We start from the raw sequence: 22,030 nt of genomic DNA, 5'->3' as shown, positions 1-22,030 counted from the left end.
AAGAAACCCTTCAACCAATGTTAAAACTCCTACTGAACCGCCAGTGAGGCAGGTTAGTGACTTGGGCTGCTACTGATGTACCATATAGCTGATATACCATTCAGGGCAATCTAGAGTAGCAGCTCTTTGGAAGGATCCTTTCACAAGTTTCTTTTTTCCCTGCATGCCACACTACCCGGACCTCTAATGCAAGCTGGCAGTGCTAAAAAAGCCCCACTGATTGGAATGCTTATAGCATTGGATACATCAATATGTTTTGAAGACCCAAGGAAAAAGAGCATTACTGACAAGTAAATTGTACATGTACAAGTTAAACAATCACATCTGAGGAGATGAGATACATCACAGATTAAACTTTTATTCATGATATTGTACATGCAAGTACTTAGACTAAATTCTTACATAACACAAATAGCAAAATTCCTCTTCCAGTTGTATATCATGGTCAGTACATTGCATGTTACCTTTTTCTCCAAGTGACCCATAAAGAAAGAGCACAGTCAGTTAATTGGTTAGTGCAGATTTATGTTATTCATTTTATCCACAGGGGTACTAGGACTTAAATCTTTATAAACAATCTTGTAAAAAAAATCACAGAATTACCTGAGTGCTTGGCTGAGAACAGCACTACCTGGCACCATGTTTCCCACCGCAGAATTTATCTGATAGCGTTTTTGCAAAACATACAGGGGATGTTTCATGAAGTGAAAACAGTGGGGTTTCTTTTTCTTATGGTTCAATTACTTGTTTTCTAAGGACAACAGAATTAAATAAAAAGCCTTCTGATAGTAGTACTCTATACCAGTGGCAGAGACAGGGATGGCAGAGAGGAATTAACTAAGAACATTCTGCAGCTTATATATGTCCACATACTGTGTAAGTTAGATTCTACATATACATATAAAGCTTTACAGATATCACATCATCATCCCACTAACAGCATTCTCCACCATTTTATTCTTAATAAAAAGATATTTTAAATCCAACTAGTTACGAGTTCTTTGTGTATGAAAAACCAAAGCCATTTGAAATACTACTAGAAGACAAACACAAGACTGTGGGTTAAAAAAAGGCACATGCATGAACACATACACACATGGTTTAAATGGTCATTTAAGGCTCAAGGTTTTATATGAAAGTCACATAAAGCCTAAAGCATTAAAAGAAGAAAGGATACAAATTTCAGGCTGGTACATACGTAATGTAAATGTTCTTTAACAGAAATCAGTACAGTAATCTTAAAGTGATTCATTAGAGAAAACTGTTATACAAAAAGAGAAAGACTACCTTTATTACTTTAAAAAGTTTAAATAAAAAAGCAGCGTGAAGGAAAAAAAGCGTGCTGAAGAATAGTTTTGGTTTTCTGAAATAGTCGCATTTTAAAATTTTCTCGTCATCAGGCTCTTCTGTTATCAGAAATGCAGTGGGTTAGGATGGTTTCTGTTTTCCCCCCAGATCAGTCTCTCCTTTCATTACTTCTCTGGAAGATTTACTCCGATGAGTAGAAACGATACATTAGGGCCACAATTAATGCTGCTATTGCTGGGATCACCCAGTTGGTCCACGAACTAGAAGAAATCATAAGAATTATTTCTGTCACATCCAACAGCTGATAAATTTAAACATTTTGACAGACTGGAAGAATCTGCTTGGTAATCTTTCTCCACCATTCAACAGAAGGAATATTGCAGAGCATTTGGGTTGGTCTAATATCAATGCAAGTGATATGCATGTGCCAGGCAATGTAAGATTCTCCTAAGCTAAGCTCTGAAGTCTGCTCACTTGAAGACAAGATTCCAGTCAAGGTTAAAGCCATGGTATTGCCCAGAATGCCTATCAGCTGAAAAGCAGATAGACTGGGTAAGTCCTACCCAAAATAAGTTGCAGAATGTTCCTTAACTAAAAAGATTCCCTTTTAAATTCTCCTACTATACATAAATGATATTGTTCTATAAATTTATGATTGTGCTGGAATACTAAAATATCTGTACAAGCCAATTATGACAAACTACTATAGCTCAGCATCCTCCATTTTATATCTGAGCTGCTGCATGTCAGTGAGCCAGACAGAAGAACAATTACTCTCTTTTACTATTACAATTACCTCTTACTAGAGTAAAATCACTAAATATATTTTAGATTAGTAGTATTTCTTGTGGTAAGCAGTGACACCAGCGCCCCACCCCCTGCCCACCTACTACAAAACCTCTCATACTGTGAAAGATTCAGATGCAAACAGATTTTAGAAATAAGCACAATAGTTTGCCTCACCTTCTAAGGTCCAACTTTTCAACAGTTGCACACAAAAATACCACCCGATTCACTGAACTAGGCGAGGGTATCATGAAAAACGATATTTTATTTTAATTACAACAGAAGCCATGAGCAGAGAGATGTAGGTAGCCATGTTAGTTAGTCTGATGTCAAGCAGAAGGCAGAAGGGATTTGCCTCTTATAGACTAATTAAATTAGAGAGATCTATACAGCACAAGCTTTTGTGAACTGGAGCTGACTTCAGCAGATGCTGTGAAAACACATGCACAGAGCCATACCATACCTGGAATTAGACTGCACTGTAGTAATAAGCGTGTCCTGAAAAACAAAGTCATAACAGATACTTAATTCAAGATGCCACTTTTCCTTTGTTTCCCCCAGAAGCCTAGCTAATAAAATGGGTCTGACATAAGGGCTCAGCTTGCCCCCTTTTCCAGTATGTAGCCAAGGGAAGAATACATATTTAGCTCTCAGACTAGCAAAGTCAGATTTATGGTTACAAGTTTCTGTAGTCACTTTCCAATCAGATATTATTCTGAGAGCATGCTTCCCTGCTACCATTTGAACCATACTTGTAACATAGATATTACATTAAAAACCTACTTGGCATTAGTTTCTTATTAATCAGAGATCTGCTGTAGTCAAGGTTACATCAGACTCTTTATAAACTGTTTTTGATATGTGAAATATCTGTTGGTACTTAAAATTTTCCATGCTTCATTTCTAACTCAGATTAATGATTTTAAAAGCGTTTCAACTACTTGAAGTAGAAAACATCACACATTTTAAAGATCAGGATGCCTTGCCTGCCAATAATTCCATCTAAATATAACTTTAAACTTGTATATACATATTCATGGAGAATCCAGGTGGAAAAATTAAAGTAACTGATTTACATGAAGTCAAAGTTCTAAAGTTCTAAAAATAATTTGAAAGCTAATCCAACTTTAGAAAAACTTGTACTGTGAACTCAAAAATCAGACAGATTTTTAGATATAATCGATTGTTACGGCTTCTTGTAACATGCAAGAACTAGATCAGTGATTCTTAGCTAGGGTACTAGCTGGGGTTGGGATTCTCCTTCAGATCCATTCAAGAGAGCCATGGGGTGACCACACAATGTTTACACGGTTAGGTATGCAAGGATGATTCACAAGATGAATCCAGTGATTTTAAATAGAAAACCATAGCTGTGATGAGTTCTTTGTAACAGAATAACAGCTCTATTGTTTTTCTGTAGTCAAGAAGACAGAGAAAGTGAAAACCAAGATCAGGTATTTTCCAAGGGATGACTCAAATCTACCCAAGAGTGCTCTGAGTCTAAAAGAGACTGAACATACCACTGACAGAAGATATGGCAGGACTGAGTCTCTGATTAACAAATATCTGATTAACAAATATCATTTTTTCCATAGGTCATATTGTGGTTTCAAGCTAAGAATGTACATAAGTATTTTAAAACACTGAGATTATGTATCATGTTTATAATATTATCATTTAAAATATATTGGATACTACAGCAATTTTGTTTGGACTTCCAATACATGTAAATTACTGTGAAATGCCCCAGCCCTTAAATCTCTCTCTTGGGCCAAAGTTAGGAGCTCAAGGGCCTTGTCACATTACACTAAGGATGTTTTTTTATTTAGATTGTAGTATGCATTATTACAAGTTCAGAAGTTTTCTGAGAAGTGGAACAGTAATGCTTACTACATTCTCAGCCCTCTGGACAGCACTGGAACCACTTGTGCAGTTGACAAACAGCTAATTATTGGACCGAGAACCTCGCCTCTTCCCCAGTACCACACCTGAATCTTGAACAGGCTCCACTGCAGGGGCGGGGCTAGAACTGATAAACAGGTATTTTTTGGTCCCAGTCCCAACACCACACTTGTACCAGTGAAGACTACTAGTATTATCTCCATGGAGCAGTCCCATGATAGCAAAGCATGTATTACTTAACACCACCTGGATATACGCCTTGCCCAAAAAGTCCTAACTTTACTACCATAGGATAGCTCTTGGAACATTTTTTCCTGAACACATGGATGCTTTTGGTTTAAGTGTAGTTAACACATCCCAAGTGTAATGTGCACCCAGGCCTAAGTGAGACTTGCTCCTTGAAGTCAGTGACCTTAAACTATAAAACAGTGCATATACTCTAGATAAAGTATCTGAGTTTTCTTGACTTTTGGAAGGCTGGTACATGAGGTTAGCAAATTTTGCTCCTTATTTATGTTGGTTTGCCGCGTCTAGAGTAAATGAACGAGTATTTTTCAAAGGACAAATTTTACATACTAAACTTTACATACTAAACTTGCAAGAAAAATCCATATCAAATTTGAAATTCTACTAAATAAGCAACAAGAGCAGAACAGCAACATGAATCTTAAGATTCAACAGGAAGAGCAAACTAACTCATAAAAACTATTTTAGATATTTAAAAAAAATACTGTAATTCTTACCAGTTTCACAGTAATCCCTCAAAGAGCATAGAGTCTGATTAGTGCAACAAAACGTGCATTATATAACAAGTTTTTAAAAAACTAGGGTTTGTCTTACTGGAACGGAGCACATCAAGGCCATGTACAAATGTTCAACTCTAGAGGTGGAAATTTTCCAATGCTAGAAATGATTCTGAGAGGAAACAGTACAGATGTTCATTCTGCAACCACTCATCTTCTCCTGTTCCTTGTGCCTTCCCAAGACTAGAGTGATCCCAGTCCAGGTAAAGTGTGGGCTGCTGTAGTCCTCCCATTCTCCCCAGGGAGTTGAGCAGCAGGGCAAAGCCTCCTGCCTGATCCTTATACCAGGGACTCTGGTGTAAGAAACAGTTAAGGACTAACTGGCAGCTGCTTCTCCCCTCACCTCCTAGTCTATATATGACAGGTGGGAACCACTACCTCCTCCACACCTTCTCCAGGTTGTGGTGACCCCTGTCTCAGGAAAGCAGGGGAGGCTTTCCTTTGGCTCTGCTCCTCCTGGATCCCTGGGGGAAGTTAAGCCAGGGAAAAAGTATGCAGACAGTTTCCCAGAAGCGATTTCTACCTTGCTTTAAACAAGTTATTTTTCTTCCGGAGCAGACATTTTTGCTTCAAGACGAAAAAGCAAATGTCTTGTGCTAGTGGTTTCTACCACAAGGGCAGCAATTCTCTGAACTCCTACCCATGGTCTATGATTCAATACTGCATCATAAAATACTCAGGAAGCCATTGTTTATAAGACAGCAACAGGACTACAGGTGTTGAAATTTAAACAAGTGGCACCAGTAACTCACTGCTTCCAACTTACTAGTACCACATGATCAACTAATGTAACTCTTTATAAACTAGAAGTACATCCAAAGATTATGGGTGCATGTTCTACCATGGTAGGGTTAAAACTTTAAAAGCAAAATCCAGGTAGGATGATGAATATAACAAATTCTTTATGAATGGTAACAGGTGAAGTGGTACATGATCTCCCATCTGATGATTTAGATTTAGACTCCAGGTACCCCTCATAAACCCCAAGAAGCCAGTTCCTAGTTTTCACTCAGTTTTTGACTACAGAAAAATAACAGAGCAATTATTCTGATCCAAATAATTCAGAAAGATCACAGAAGGTTTTTATCATTACGGACTCCTATTTGAAATCCTAAGGTTTACTCTGCGAGTCATGCTTGCACACCTAACAGTGACACCCTTGAAAGGAATTCAAGGCACTTGATTAGGAATCACTTGGTTAGACTGTGATCTCACATCTAATGGTTTAAACAGGGATGTGCCTGCCTTGAGCTGAGAGCTTGAGCTTAATGACTGGAGATGCATTTCAGCCCTGCTCTTTGATGATTCTATCCTAACTTCATTCCTACTCTCTATCCTTACTACTTAAGCGTGGCCTAAACATCTCACGCTTGTTATAGTATTTGAGAAGTATTCCTAAGCGCCACAATGCAGATATCAAGGCACTCGGAAAACCTTTAGCTATGCTCAACTCTTGACATCAAACTTTAGCAAGAAATTTAAAATCACTTCTACCTGAAAAATTATATTTGTATCCAAGACTTTAAGTGACCAGAAAACAGTTTAGTTTGTGTACTTGATAGCACTTTTCCTGTAGCAAAACTAGGGCTGAAGTATCTTTTTGGCTGTCTGAGAATCCCAAAAAAGGCCAACCTGAAACACTGATCATAAAGCCACAAATACTGACATACCACATGTCCATGCTGCATATGAGTATCTACACGTGTCCCAGTAGCAGCTCCCTGTAAATGTGATTTAATAACTGGTACCCGCAGAGCCAGGACTCAGCATGGTGCCATCTTGACCAAAACAGAGGAAGTCAGGGGATCTTAAGACAAGTAAATGACCTAAAGTACTAAGTTTAAGTAGTATTAACCACCTGCCTGGTAGCAGGAGGTTTCTGGCACACTATGCAAAGACATGTTGGCATTCAGAAGAAATACTGGATTTGAAGGTTCAAAATGAATAGCACTTACCGTTGGTTTCTGAACCTTCTCTCTGTCATCCTGAAAGAAAATAAATGAAAGTTAGATAAAAATGCACAACAGAAGTCGTAAAGTTATTCATTTCACTTACGTGGTCCTCCCATACTGTACATAACCATTTGATTTTGGGGTAGGGAGCCAGCGAGTCTGCTGCGAGAGTAGTTTAAATATAACTGAAGACATCTGTACAATTAAGTTACTTTAATAGATGGGATTTATCAAGATATACTTGCTTGCTTACAAAATTCCTATCATGTTTCTTTATTCAATGGAATGTAGCTCTCCAATACAGGCCAAGGTTCCCTAGGCCAACATATTTGCATTCTCTTTGCCCCTAGAAGACACAGGCTCCTAGTCTATGCATAGAAATACAAAGGAATACATGTGGGGCAGCATAAGAATGAATATCTAACAAGCATGTTCATTCTAAGTGTGCATGGAGACTAGCAACATAGTCTGGACACAGGTATCAATATTGCAGTAGCAAGAGAGAATTAAGGTAAGATGGAGAGAGGCCATAGAGTGCCTTGAAACCAAAGTAAAATACCTTATGTTTAATACAAAAGAGAAAGGGGAGCCACGAAACAGATGTCAAATGAAGAAAAACTGGTAAAAAAAAAAGCAGATTAGGAAAATTCTCTCTGCTGTGCCATTTTGGACAGCTAAAAGGTACAAGATCATACGAGTGAACTCTTTGAACAGATAGAAAAGCTAATATCCTAGATGCTACACAGAAAGGTTCAGAGAGCTTTAGACAACCTGTGCTGGTAACACCCCAGTTACCAGCACAAAGGTGGTGATGTTTTCAACAATCTTTAAAGAGTGGTCAGGGAAGAAGTCACAAAGAGCATTTTTATCCACAGGAATCCTTAATAACCACAATCCTAGAAACCTTTTAAGGATGAAGAAACCTTCATTTTAAGGAATGAAGCATAAATTCTCAAGTACATTTCTATTCCAAGGAGAGAATGGCACAGATACAGAACTGTAGAAGAGTAGGGCTAGAAGGGACCTCAGGAGGTTACCTAGTCCAACTCTTTGTTTGAGGAAGGAGCATTTGTCTAAACTATCCTGGACAAGTTTGTCTAACTGCTCTTAAAAACTTCAAGGATGGAGATGCTACAGTTATCCTATTCCAGTGCTTGACCGCCTGCAAATGAAAAAGTTCTAATACCCCATCTAAATTTCCCTTGCTGCAATTTAAAACCATAGCTCTTTGCTCTGTCCTCTGAAGCCACAGAATACCATATATCTCCATCCTTTTTATAGCCACCATTCAGGTATTTGAAGGCTTTTATCAATTCCCCCTTATCCTTCCCTTCTCCAGATTAAATAATCCTAGTTCTTTCAGCATTTCCTTGTAAATCGTGTTTCCCAGTTTTCTAAATCATTTTTGTGACTTTGCCGGACTCTGGCTTGTCCACATTCTTCCTGGAGTACGATGCTCAAAACTGGACACAGTATTCCGATGAGGACCGAGAAGCTGAATAGAGTAGAATCACTTCCCTTGTATTGTGACACGTCTATCAATATGGCCCAGTCTGTTGTTGACCTTTTTTTGCAACAAGAACACACTGTTGTCTCATTTAGCTTAAGATTCACTGTAACAACCAGGTCCTTCTCTGCAGTACTGCAGCATAGCCAAACATTCCCCAGCCTATATTTATATAAGCAACTGCTCCATCCCAGGTGAAGGATTTTTTACCTGTCCCTATTGAATTACATTCGATTGTTTTCAGACTATTTCTCTGGTTTGTCCAGGTCATTCTGGAATCTAGCTCCATTCTTCTGAGTATCTGCAACTCCAACTAACTTGGTGTATAACATGAATTTATTTTCATCCTCTGAACCATTAATGAAACCACTAAATAATACCAAACCCAGGGTAGGCCTCTGAGTAATTCCACTTGATTCCTCCTTCCAACTAGATGTTCAGCCACTGATGACTATTTGAGAACAATGATCCAAATAGTTATATCCACCTTTTGGTAATTTTCATCAACTGTATTTTCTTATCTTACTAAACTCCAGGTCTATAACTTTCATTGCTCCCCCTCTCCTTCCCCCACCAATCCATGACCCTGTTACCTTTTCATACAAGGAAATCAAGTTGGGCAAGCACAATTTGTTCTTGATAAAACCAGGCTAGCTGTTCTGATGACCTTGGTCTCCTCCAGGTGCTTAGAAATATGATTTCTTGATGGCCTATTTCATAATTTTTCCAGGTATTCAGTCAAACCCACTAGTGTGCAATAGCCAGATCCTCCTCCTTCCCCTTAATGATATTATAATTAGTTATCAAGGGCCTCACCTGACCTCCTTGATTTCTCAAAAGGGACTTGCCAATGGTTCTTAAGTTACCTTAGCAAATTCCTTCAGTACTGTAGCATGCATTTTGTAACCTCACTGACTTGAAAATGCCTAGCTTCTCTTCATTAATTCTAACCTGTTTTTCTACTTACTTTAGGCTGGTTGTCTTCATTCCTATTCTTGCTGCCAACTGTGTCATCTGGTACTGTAGATCCCCTGCACTAACTAAGAGCCCTACACATACCTTGGTCTTCCTCTTACTCCTGACATACCTGGAGGGTCTCCTTCTATTGCCTTTTATGTCCCTGGCTAGTTACACATGAAAACATGCCTTAGTCTTCCTGACCTTCTCCCATCAAGCCTGTACAGCACTCTAACCTAACATTATGGCCAAGTTTCCACTTTTTGTAGGATTCCATTTTTAATTTCAACTCACTGAAGAGTTCACTGTTTAACCCAGCAAGTCCCCTGCTGCACTTTTCTTTCTTCACATCAGGATACCTTGTCTCTGCATAACTAATAAGATCTTTTCAAAGCATAACCAGCTCTTCTAGATTCTTTTCTCGCCAGACTTGCGTCCCAGGGGTCTTTCCTAGTTCCTTCAGTTTGTTAAAATCTGCTTTTGCAAAATGCAGTGTCTCTTTTTTTCTGCAGCTATTCTTCCTTCCTCTTTTCTAAGGATCTTGAACTGTATCATTTCATGGTCATTGTCACCCAAGGTATTTTTCACCTTCACATTCTCAAACTTCCCCAAACTTTGTAAGCAGCAAGTCAAGAAGAGTTTCCCTTGCGCCCCTCCCACACACCAAATTATCCCTAACATACTCCCTAAGAACTTACTGGACTTTCTCTGCACTGCTGTGTTTTCCTCCTGGCAGGTATCACGGTAACTAGAGATGCCCTGCAATTTGTTGTTTAAAGAAGAACTCATTCACTTCTTCCTCCAGGTCTGGTGGTTTAGAGAGGTGATAGCATGATGGGTGTATGCTCCTGTTCTCCCCTCTGATCTTAACCCAGAAACTCTGAACAGTTCTACCTCCCTCTTCGCATGGAACCTCAGAACAAACACATCTGTTATGAAGCAACGCCACTGTCCTTCACTCCCCTTGCCTGACCTTCCTGAGCAAGATATACCCATCCATGACAGTACTCCAGACAAGAGCAGGTGTCCCCCATCACCCAAAGGGGCATGAACCTGTGTCTTCCCCATGCCATACTCTAACCACCACTCCACAGATCAGGCTTTTTTCCTTGGATTGTACAGGGTCCTTTCCAGTTTCATTATGCAGAGAGGCTGATATCATGAACCAAACATAGGCATCACACTTTGCACAATCCAACTGGAAAGCACCCTGTACAGTTTGTATCCATAGCAATCCTTTCTTGGAATATGGACATACTTCAGAACATATGCTTTATTATGAATAGATTTCTAGGACTGCTGTTCCTAAAGGTTACAACCACAGTGCAGATATGCAACTGCTGGTCAGTTAATGCTTTTTTCTGAACCTTACAGAAGATTTAGACAAATTCACAAGTGTACTGGCTTCAAGGATCAGACACCATATTTATGTATCTCCTGTTACACAGACTGGGGAAAGCAGGACATCATATTCCTTATGAAATATGAGGAAAACTGTCAACCCTAGGGAAAGCAAATGCACATATATGACAGAATTTTACACCAGGTCATCTGCACGCTTCACAGGTCTCTAATCTCTTCTTCTGCTGGACCAGGAAAGATTGTTCTAGTTTCATCTACAGGTGGCCAGTGCTGGGAAAAGATACGGCTAGAACCAGCAACTTACCACTTACAGTATTTTTACGGACTATTACAGAAGTTTCTGAACCCTAGAAGGGATGTTCTGTGTGTAGTGGTGAGTGTCTATACCATGGTAAAATGATGTACTCACAGGATGAAGCTCCCCAATGATGAATGACTCTGACAGTGTTCTAGCATCTGTGGAATGACCAACATCCTCAAAGCTTTCAGTGGCATCTCCTCCACCTTGTTCTCTTAGGACTTCCTCACCACCTGGATGCTGTAGGAAAAATGTTTAGAAGTCAGTCTTTGATCCTGGAAATCCAGTTGCACGATTTTCTAGAAGTCAAATAAGATTGTGGATGGGTTTGGTTTGTGCCTTCAGAGGACGTTCTATTAAAAAAAAAAAACCCTATAACTCACATATTCTCAAAAAAATCAGAATGTGAGGGATGTTGTTTTAATTCACCCTCTTTTTGCTTTTAAATTCATCCTTACCTTTGATTTCTTTCCTATGTTTTAACTACAGTTTCTTCAAAGTCTCCACCTGGGTAACTATATTTGCTATAAACAGCATCATATACTCTAGTCAGAACTATACCAGTCATGACAAAGAACATTATTTATTTAAATACTGCAGGTATCAATAACACGTGGGCATTATTTATACCTCTGGCAACAGCCCAAACAAATCCTAATGCACTGGATAGTGGGGACTCTTACAACAGTTAGGACACATAAGGACTTTTACTTAATTTTATGAAAAGCTTTACATATCTAGTTTCCCTAGCATCTGCAACCTAAAACAGAGGCCAGCTATCTGAAAACTTGCAATGAATAGAATTTCAGTTATTTTGCAAGTTTCTATTTTAACTCTTAGTGGAACTCATAAGATAACTTAAAGGTACACTGAACATTTAATACCTACTTAATTTTCCCCATACCGTAGTTTTCAACCACAATTTAACAAGTCCATTATAGCTGAATAAATGCTTTAAAATGATTTTTAAAATTCAATAATATACTGTGCTTCAGTTATTTCTTCCAACTATAACAAGTAAAATAATCAAACAAGTGACATTTAAAACTACCAGCACCTATGAACAGCCAGCAGCAGTTTGCTGGAAGCAAAGATTGGCTGCCTGCTCTTAAAGGAAAGAAGGGAGCACTAGGTCACTGAGAATGACACCAGAGAGAACCAGAGGAAAAAAGTAATACCTTACCCCATACCCCCTCCTCCCCCCAACATACATTTAAACTCTCTGGGGGGCATGATCCACAGAGGACAAGAAGGAACATTACCTTGAAAGGTATTTGCTACATAACTGCTTTGCAAAATGACACTGAATCTAGGTGGCTTCCTCCCCGCTCCACCAACCCAGCCAACTAACTACTCCTTTTCCTCGAGACAAACTTGTAAGGATTTACCAAGTTTCTTCAAGCTCAGTACTTTCCAAGTAGTGGCAATGAGTCCCCACGATCTGGTACAACATGTATGATGGAACTCAGCAACAGTGACGCCAAAAGTATAAAGAGATCCAACATTTTCTAGTTCACAACTATTATATTCTCTAGTACTAAGATGTCACACATGGCAATGCAAGTCAGACAGCAACATGCCAAAAAAGCCTCCCTCCCGCTCTAGACTTGGAAATGGGATACCATACTTCTAATGGGATACCATACCAGACATTGGATCCTAATGCACCTTAATTACATTTGCTTAATGAATGCCCTGGGTCAGAGTTATGAAAGCAAATATTGTCCAAAAAGGCAAGGCTTACCACTTTTAATCACTGGAACGGAAACAAGATGTCATGCACCATGTGCATCAAGATGTCATGTACCATGTGCATCAACATAACATGCACTACATTCAAAGAACTAAAAATCAAGCATTTACAGGTAAGAAATGTTTTAATACAGACTACTTTAGCACCATAAGGTAATGTTTCCTCACTTCCAAATTTTCCACTTTGCAACCTTAATGAGCTTTTAACATTTGGGAGAGAATTCTGCATTTGAGAGAGGGGAAAAACACTAGGTACTGAATCAATTATTAGACAAAGTTTCCTGCTGCTAGCCAAATTCAGCCAATGTTTCACAACATGAAAGGCAAGGCCTTCTTTACGCTGAGTCTGAAACAGGAATCACTGCTTTAAGAAACATCAGCTACTTCTCTGAGGTTTAGAGAGTTCTCACTCCCACTTTCTCATAACTATTTTACTGCCTATATCCTTTCCCAAACTATAAATCAAATATCCCTGCTCATGGAAATCAAAAGGAAGCCACTGTTGCAAGTTTCAAATGATGTCTACAAAAATCAGAAAAAGCGTAACAGCTGAACTCATTTCTTATATTGTAAACAAGTGTTTACACATGCAACTTTAAAAGGTTGGGGTTTTGGTCTTTTTTAAGTTACAACTTCCCTGAGCAAACAGCCCAGACCATATCCACCGTGACTAAGCAAAAAGAGGGAGCTTTTTAAAAAGTGCAAGTAGTAAAGATTAGAGAGTAACTGTGCCAAAAAAAAGTTGAGGGAGTGTGTGCAGGGGACAGATTATGCAAACTGACGTGCAAGTATGGCACTCATACCAAATCCTGCCCTTGAATCAGTTCTGATAACTATTCAGAGAAGAGACAGGACAAAGGTCTAGAAATGAGCAGCACTAAATGTCACTGCCACGAGATTTACAGCCTACTTAACTGACTGAACTTTGCTGTCCATGAGACTGTGCTAGTTGTGTGCATAACTCATTCTTCAGAAAGGATTAGTTCAGTTCCAAAAAATTTATTTTTACTGGTATTTTTATATCACAACACACGCATCAAATAGCCACAGTGGCTCCCAGAGCCATGAACAGTTTATCAGTTATTAACTGCAGTACTACACTGATAAATAGCCTATTTACTGCCATATCACACCTACACACCTTGTCCCTCTCGCTCCTCCCCCATCCTCCCCTCCAAAAATCAGCCCTGAAAAAATAAGGGAAATAAGCATGGAACCTTATTTCTTCACCAAGGCAGAAACATGGAAAACCAGCTTTCAAGACACTATGCTTGAAGGAGGCTGCCAACTTCTCCCGTCCTGCTAGCAAGCAAGAGGGGCACAGCAAGAACTGCTTCCAATTTGAGAGAGGCACTGAGCACCTCTACTTCTTGCTAGCAGGAAAAGAGAAACAGATAGACATTCTGAAGCAGGGTGTCTCCATGAAAAGCTGGTTGTATGCTACAACTCCAGGAAACCAACAAAAAAACCAAATTCTCTACATTCCACCTTCCAAAATCAAGCAGGCTTCTTATTTGGGAGTGTGTGGTATGCAAGCAAATATGGTACTGCTTAAACCATTAGTCAGCAATGGTTTCTGGCGACAGGCTGATGCTAGGACCCAACCACTGACACTTCTTTCTGCCTACTTACAAGTGCAGGCAAAGCCCTCTCCTACCAAAGAAGCCAGATCCAGCCTGCAGACAATGAGGTGCTGACCCCTGTTCTAGGCCATAACTTCCTGAGAAGGAACTGGAAACGTTTTTTATGGAACTGATTTTCCAATGACAATTAAACAAACAACAAAAGGGAAGTGAGATTATGCTGCTCTTCATTCACCCAGCTAGACCACATGTTTACATATATGCACATACTAGGGCCTACTCCAAAGTCCACTCCAGTTAATGCAAAGACTGACAGTTATTTCAATGGGCTGTCAGACTAGGCCCAAAACAGACGCTCCTTGCCTAAAGCAAGTAAATTAGGTTTTGTGCACGCTTCACTGTTTGCCAAGACTGACACAGTAAAAATTACTATGGCAATCCATGTCTAACCATGAATACAGCTTATGCCTGCTTTTTCTGCTTCAAGCTAAACCAGTTTCTCAAATGGAACAAATCTCAAGGGTTCTTCTAGTGTAACTGCATGTCAAAGGAAACAATTTTTCTAAGTATATGTTAGCAAAGCTACATGCAGAACAAGACTTAGGCAACGACACTGACTTTCCAGCCAATCACTGGACCATACAGCCAGGAGAGCATGCGCACACCGCCCCCCCCCCCACACCAGTTAAACATGTATAAGTGTTCCAAATTTTTTCCTATTAGTAAGAGTATGTCATCAGCATCATTAATTACAGAGAAAGCTAATGGCACCTTTGTCAAAGTGTTCAGGCCCCTGTGAAAAACTAATCATAAAACTCCACCCCTTCATGGAAAAGAGAAGACTCGGGGTGGGTGGCGGGGGGAGAGGCTTGGCAGCGAAGTACATAAGGGGCAAACACGAAGGGCTAGGAGAACATGTTTACCAAGGCACCCCAGGCAAAGACTAGGAATAACTGTCATAAACCAATAGATCGCTTCAGATTAGACATAAGGAAAATCTTCTTTACAGTTTGCGTGTTCAGAGTCTGGAACAGACTCCCCACAAGGGTGGTACAGTCACCTTCCCTGGAGATTTTCAAAAGATAAATGGATGCATACCTTGCTGGGGTCATCTGACTTCAGCACTCTTTCCTGCCTTAGAGCAGGGGGCTAGACCTGATTATCTTGTGCGGTCCCTTCTAGCCCCTAACTTCTATGAATCTAGGAAATGAAAGAGACATCATTGCTGCCACTAACCAAATGTTAAAAGTTACTTTTTCATTAGAAAGCATCAAAAATCAAGGTTGCACGTTCTATTTTAAGCCCCTTTTCAAGCTCTGTATTTTGTTTAGATTATACTGGATATTTGTTTATACTTTGTTAAAACATTTAACTACCAAAACTTTCTCCTTAATGAATATGTTAGTATCTCTTGACCCTAGGAATCTTTGACCAGGTGTACAGTAAAGTGAATAAACCCATCTATATACACCAGGACACCTCAGCATGTAAACGCAGCTTATACAAGCAGAAGTGTGCTTCCTACACTTACAATGGCTTTAAGTAAAATAAGCTTTAATAGCAAAAACGTCTTCATAATTATCTATTTTAGAAATTTTGCCCCTACTAAAACAACAAACCCAAGATCACACACGTCACCAATTAAAAGGAAAGTTTCTACTGTGGAATAGGCCTTAAGCTGCAACAATTCACAAGATTTCTAACAGGAGTGAACACTCATTATAGCTTCAGATAAAATAACTGAGCACAAGTTTAACAAACTTCAGAAACCATCGTTTTCAGCTTGGCTGAATGTCTACAGTTAATTATTTCTGAACCCCTCCAAAAGGTACAAGTCACTATTCTTTTTTCTCTGTCAGAGTTCAGTGCTCTATTCATTTAACCACCTTGATATGCCAAGTTTTACTTACAGGGTAAAGTAAGGCAAAATCCATAAATCTGCATATCTAGGCTCAGAGATAGAAGTGGGCTTTCAGCCTTGAAAAATCTGGATGCAGCAGAAGGTCACTGCTACAGAACATTTCATTCTTCGCTAAGGGAATAAGAAATGGAAAACTGCAGTGGCAAAGAGCCAGAACATCTTGGGAGCTTTGATCTGTTGCAGGCTCTTTGGTTGGGATAATTTAAGCTTTATCTACCACTACCTACCTCAGCCATGGGTTCCCAGAACTGCTTTTTTTATTTTGGGGAGTTTTCTGAAATAAAGTATGCGATAGCAAAACCATGAGAAAAAGAGTTGTGCATTGAGCCAAGTCTGAAACAGTAGTTTAGATGTACAAAGAGAAACAAACTAAACTCCCCTAAAGCAACTCTTTATTTCAGAAATCCCTGGTTAACTCTGTAAACTTGTGGAAGTCATTTCTGCCTTGGGCCCATTTTCTGTAATCAGGGGAGCAAAGAGAATAGCGCTTGCTTTTACGTTTAAAGATTTACCTAGTAAGATAGCTATCTATATAGATAGATAGATAGATCTCTCTCTAGAGAGCAAGCAAGAACTAGACATCTAATTACTGCCTTTCTCAAAACCTGAACAAGTCTGTCAGCCCCACTAACCACTACTTTGATGCTCCTCTACTACTGTTATTAGAAATGTTTCCAAACTCTCCCCAGACTTCATCAATATTTTATTATAGCAGAGAATACTGTTCCCTATCTTAAAATGTAGAGGTTCTGAAGTCAAACTTGTGTTTACTCAACTTCAGTTTTGTCATCATGACATACAATGTGCCCTGCTGGACCACTGTTTGATCTTTCCTGCCCAGAAGAGGATTAAAACACAGAACTGTAGCCTGATGCAAATGTACAGTATTACATGAATTCACTTTTTCTTCCCAGAAGAAATCAATGAAGTGACACAACCATACAGTGATCTGATACCCAGACATCATAAAGTCATATTCCTTCACTCTACGAACATTTTTCTTCTGAAATTTTCTCCAAATTCTTTTGAGGCAGCTGTTCAGCCTCTCGTTCAGCTGCACTGGCCCCAAAATGTAACCTTACAGCAAGTGCAAAACCAACTGGAATCAGCAGTCAGAGTCGCCATTTACTTTTGAAAACTGCATTTCTAAAACTAAGCTATTGCTCAACATATTTTATTAAGTAGAAAAATCTCTCTAAAACAAGAGATTTAAATTAGACATACTTCATTAAAAATACTGTGGTAGTGTATTTCTTGAACAGATCATATCCAAAATCTTAGACATACATATTAATTTCTGCTCTGCAATTTCTCTGACTAATCTGATTGATCAGTGTCTGATCCAGTTTCCAGTGAAATCAACAGCAAAGCTCTGTTTTAAACTTCAAAGGGAGCTCCATTAGGCTTTCTATAGGCAGGCTTAGGTACTTCCATTTACTTCACTGCTGCCATAAAAAAACTGGTAGTCTTTGGGCTCCAGTGACATGGGTCAGCAACAAAGCAAGAACACTTAACCTGCCATTTATCATTTACCATATTGATGATGTTTATGCTGCTCCCTTTACTTTGTGTATGGAATCACTACAAATGTGTTAGCCACTTAAAAGTGCCTGGGTGACAACCAGAACTCATGAGTTTCATCCTTCTCCTTACAGAAAGCAGGACCCAAATTGTTCAATTTCCTCCAATATAAGCAAATACAGCATTATGCCAGACAAAAGGTTTACTCATTGCAGCTATCAAAGTGTGTGACATGAAATACTCCTAAAACTGCAGTTGTGGGGGTCACCAGTCTTTCACCCCTCAAAAGAAATACAAATCCTGTAATCTACCCTAACACTAATATTAGCAGGAACTCTGAAGGATTTAACAGCGTACATGTAGATCCATGATCAAACTCTATTTTTAGTATATGGTCATCTAGTCATAGGGTCATCTAGAATATGGTTTACATGTAAAAAGGGTTGCAGCATCTTAGAAATAAACAATTTCTTCATGTGGGCTAGACACCTGCTCTCTCTCATATTGATAATGATATAAATATATGGATCTACCTATAAATATGAACTAATTACTTAAAAAATTCAAAGCATAAGGGAAATAGCAGAAAGAGCCTGATTTCCATAGAGAAGATGTAATAGTATTAAAGCCAATATTTTTGCTGGTCAAAAAAATCATTCTTAAACACTTTCCTTTAAGATACAATGATGTGCTGCTGTATTCAAGTCTGTCCATTTAAAAGGATACTCTTGATGAATAAATGTATCAAACCTCCTTTTGTTCTAAGGAGGTTATGTAGTAAGCCAAAATTAGCTCATTAACACCAGCATTAAGATCACAATTTGATCAATGAATACAAGACCACTTGAGGTTTTCTGCTAGTGCCTGACCAGTATTTATACCTTGTTAAAACATTCTGCACAAAATGTATTTATTGCTTTTTATACAAGCTTCTTCTCTGAGACTTACTCCTCGGTCATACAAAGAACAGAAATGAGGCAATTTAACCACAAACTGAAAAGGTAATCCATCTTGGGAACAGCTGCACACAAAGCAGTGCTCTTTCAGTACTCAGTCAGTATTTACTAACTGCATTTCCACTCTCCCAACCCACAAGAAAATCCTTTAAGCTTTTTGTTTCTGAGCAACCATTCCACTAGTAGCCAAAAGTTCACTGGCTTTATCTGACAAGAGTTTCTGACACTGTTGCATGCCAAATTTATCTAGTCTGAAAGAACTGACACAGATTTCATGTTCTGCATGCAAAGCTCCTTCCACCCCCAGGATTTCATCATCAGTTAGATGCATCTTGTTTGTAGGAGCATGAGTCAATATGCCACAGGTGGCACTCGGCAAGAGCAGAAAGCACCATATAGAAGAAAGCACCTTAGATGTTGGCATTGCCACAACATTCAACCCTACTCAGGAGATTTACAAAATGCCCCTGATCCAGAGCAAGGCAAAAACATCTGCAGTGTCAAAGCCCTGTTAACCTTTGATCCATCCAGCTTAGAGGCCAGGAAATCATTTTCCTCCTTCTAATGATTAGGTTTTAATAACCTTGAAAGTTTTATGTAACTTATGTGATAAGGTGATCACAAAGCAAAGAAAAACATATTCATAATTTTAGGTCTACATTTTGCAGCCAGCTGATTGCCTCCGGTGCAGTACTGGAACCTTGGAAGTTTTTCTCAACAACAGCAGGCAAACAATTTTTTCAGGCAGAGCTCCTACATGGACCGCGTCCACCAGAGAGCACAAAGGCACATGGAACTTCAGCACTGCATGCTTTTGACTGGAACTAAACACCTCTGCAGCACATGCTCACTGGACAGTTAAAGGCCCTACACTTTGACAGGTGGGCCTGTAAGTCTGGAGCAGTGCGGCAGATGTTAGGACAAGGGAAGAGCCCGTGGACACCCAAACGAGGTGTTTCAAATCACGGGTGACCAAGGGAACCTATTCCATCTGCACAACCGCACCAACTTTCAGGAGACGGGAGTCTGGCCAAGTTCCTGTGCTGGGGATCTCAGAAGGGAGATCTTTCAGTCTGGAAGGGCTGCATCACAGCTGGATTAGCCACACCACATTGTGCTAGACCCCACTCGCCCCTTAGAGCAGTGGCTCTCAACCTTTTTTGTACCAGGAGGCATTTGTTAACACCAATGGCCAGTCCTGACCCAGTGCCCCTCACTCTTAACCCACTGCCCCCAGGCCTCCCAGTGTGTGGGGAAGAGGACTGCATGGAGGGCCCCAAGCACCCCTGCAGGCTGGAACTCTGCCAGACTGTGAGGAAAAGCCTAGGGTGCTGGTTCTCACCTTTAAAAAACCCTGCAAGATTTGCCTGCAAACCCCACCTCCCCCACAAGAAGCCACTGAGGTTGCCACTACCCAAGAGCTGCCAGCCCGCAGCTGCTTCTAGGGCAGCATTTCTCAAACCCATGGGCCGCAACCCAAAAGCCGGTGGCAAGGAAGCAGGAAAGGGTCATGAACAAGCTTTAAAAATGGGGCAACAAACTTTAAAACTGAATTGTCTTTTACAGGGAGAGCACCTTCTTATAAAGTATACATAAATAAATACATATGATATATTAAATATGATATAAACAAAAGAAAAAACCGCTGGGAAGCTGGGCTGGGCCGTGCCAAGTGGTGGGGAGCAGTGCCGGACCCAAGGGCGTGCGCAGCCACCAGTCACCTCACCTCCTCGAGGAACTTGGTGACGTCATAGATGCGGTGGTGCACCAGGATCCAGGTGCTTTGGCTGTGGTTGTGCTGCTGCAGCTCCTCCAGCCGGTAGTAACGACCCCGCCAGGACTCACTCGGCTTCTCAGTCTCCTCCATCGCTCCTGCTTCCGCCGAGCCGGGCCGGCCCGGGCACATTCTTACCACCTCGCGCGCGCGCCCATTGGCTCCGAGCAGTCGCCATCCCGCTCCTCTGTGCCGCAACAGCCAATCAACTTCCGTCACCTCTTTCTTTTCCCCGCCTCTGCCGGCTCCTCATTGGTGGAACGGGAGATCTCCCCACCCCTCCCCTCCGCGTGTCCTTTAGTTCTGAGAATCTGACGTCACGAGTCGGGCGTGTCGCCGCGGGGGGCCTCGTGCTATTTCCCCCCTCCCCCCCAGCACCCTCCACGCGTGCTTCGCCGTCGCGCGGCGCTCGGACACGTCACCGCGCTCGAACTCCACCCCCAGCGCTCTCGCAGCCCCTCCCCCCTGCGGGGATTGTCCCGGGTCAACAAGGGAGGGGGCAATGCGCAAGGTCACCCGTCTGCAAACCTGGGCAAAGGGCGGGGTGGTAACCAACATTGATCATAAATCAACATTAACATAAATTAACGGTATATAATTACATGTTAAAAAAAAACAAAGCCCCTGAGCCCTTGATTTCTGGAGGTCATCAATTCCCCGGGGGGCAGGAAGGAGCCTAAGCCTTGGTCACAGCCCAGTACAATAATTATGATATTTGTACAATAATTGCAACCTGTCTAGCATGTATGATCAATCATAGTAAAATGGTTCAACACTTAGGATCATTTCTGAGGCAGCTAAATGAGGCAGCGTATGCAAATCCCAAATCATACTGGGGGGGTCTTTACTTTTTTCCCTTTTTGTGGGAAAATGTTTCATATGCCAGGTCAAATCAGCCAAATCAGTTCCAAATCCTCTCAGCTGAGTGAAACTCAATCGTTCAAGCACCATATGCGATGCTAGAATGGGCAAATATCCTCCACCCAGGACTTTTGAGCTTGGGGCTTCCGATGCTCCCAAATCCATTGGCAGCCATCCTTTGTGCAGGCCCAAGCCCAGAGGTCTTGGGGTTCAGATGCCCCCAGGTCTCACTTGTCCTTAGGCAACGGCCATGGGCAGGGCTGTCCCTGCGAGGACGAATCAGGGTGACCGCCCCAGGTCCCGCACTTTCGGGGACCCTGTGGACAGTGCCGTACAGGCCCCACCATGGCCCCCACCATGGCTGCCACCAGCTTGTGTGGACAGTCGCTACCTCCCACCCCCTGGCCCTGCACAGGCTGATATGCACCAGGCCCTGCACACCCCTAGGAACAGCTGTGGTTACAGAAGCAAGCTAGGGAGGAGTCCCCCGTTTCCATAAAGTCAGCGTGTAGCCGAGATCCTCCCACTGGAAAATGACCACTGGGGAGCTAATTACAAGACACACTAGGGTGTCATGTCCGCAGTGCACCACATGGCTGCACCCTCCACTACACAGTGCCATTCAAATCCATCTCGGTCCAGGCAACAGATTGACTTTTATTAGTAGATGTTTAGGATTGGGAATCCAGAAAAAAGATGACAAAGCTGATATGGAAATACAGAGAGCCCCAGCGAGGGACTAACAATAGAGGGATGGGGGTGAGGAGGGGAACGCAACTAGGTTACA

General features: G+C 41.0%; 1 protein-coding gene across 1 annotated transcript; it reads right to left on the bottom strand.

The window, feature by feature from the left end:
* Positions 1-333: 333 nt before the first annotated feature.
* On the bottom strand, positions 334-20,490 carry LOC109316765 (cytochrome b5). Its single transcript, XM_019545072.1, has 5 exons — positions 20,335-20,490; positions 10,987-11,115; positions 6,755-6,784; positions 2,558-2,592; positions 334-1,568 (listed from the first exon to the last, which is right to left on the bottom strand). The coding sequence occupies exons 1-5, from the start codon at positions 20,473-20,475 to the stop codon at positions 1,490-1,492; spliced, it is 414 nt and encodes a 137-aa protein (XP_019400617.1). The 5' UTR covers positions 20,476-20,490; the 3' UTR covers positions 334-1,489.
* Positions 20,491-22,030: the final 1,540 nt, after the last annotated feature.

The sequence above is a fragment of the Crocodylus porosus genome, unplaced genomic scaffold (assembly GCF_001723895.1).
Source record: "Crocodylus porosus isolate Cpor-Errol unplaced genomic scaffold, CroPor_comp1, whole genome shotgun sequence".
In the NCBI taxonomy this organism is placed as follows: Eukaryota; Metazoa; Chordata; order Crocodylia; family Crocodylidae; genus Crocodylus; species Crocodylus porosus.
This window is presented reverse-complemented; position numbering and strand designations above follow the sequence as displayed.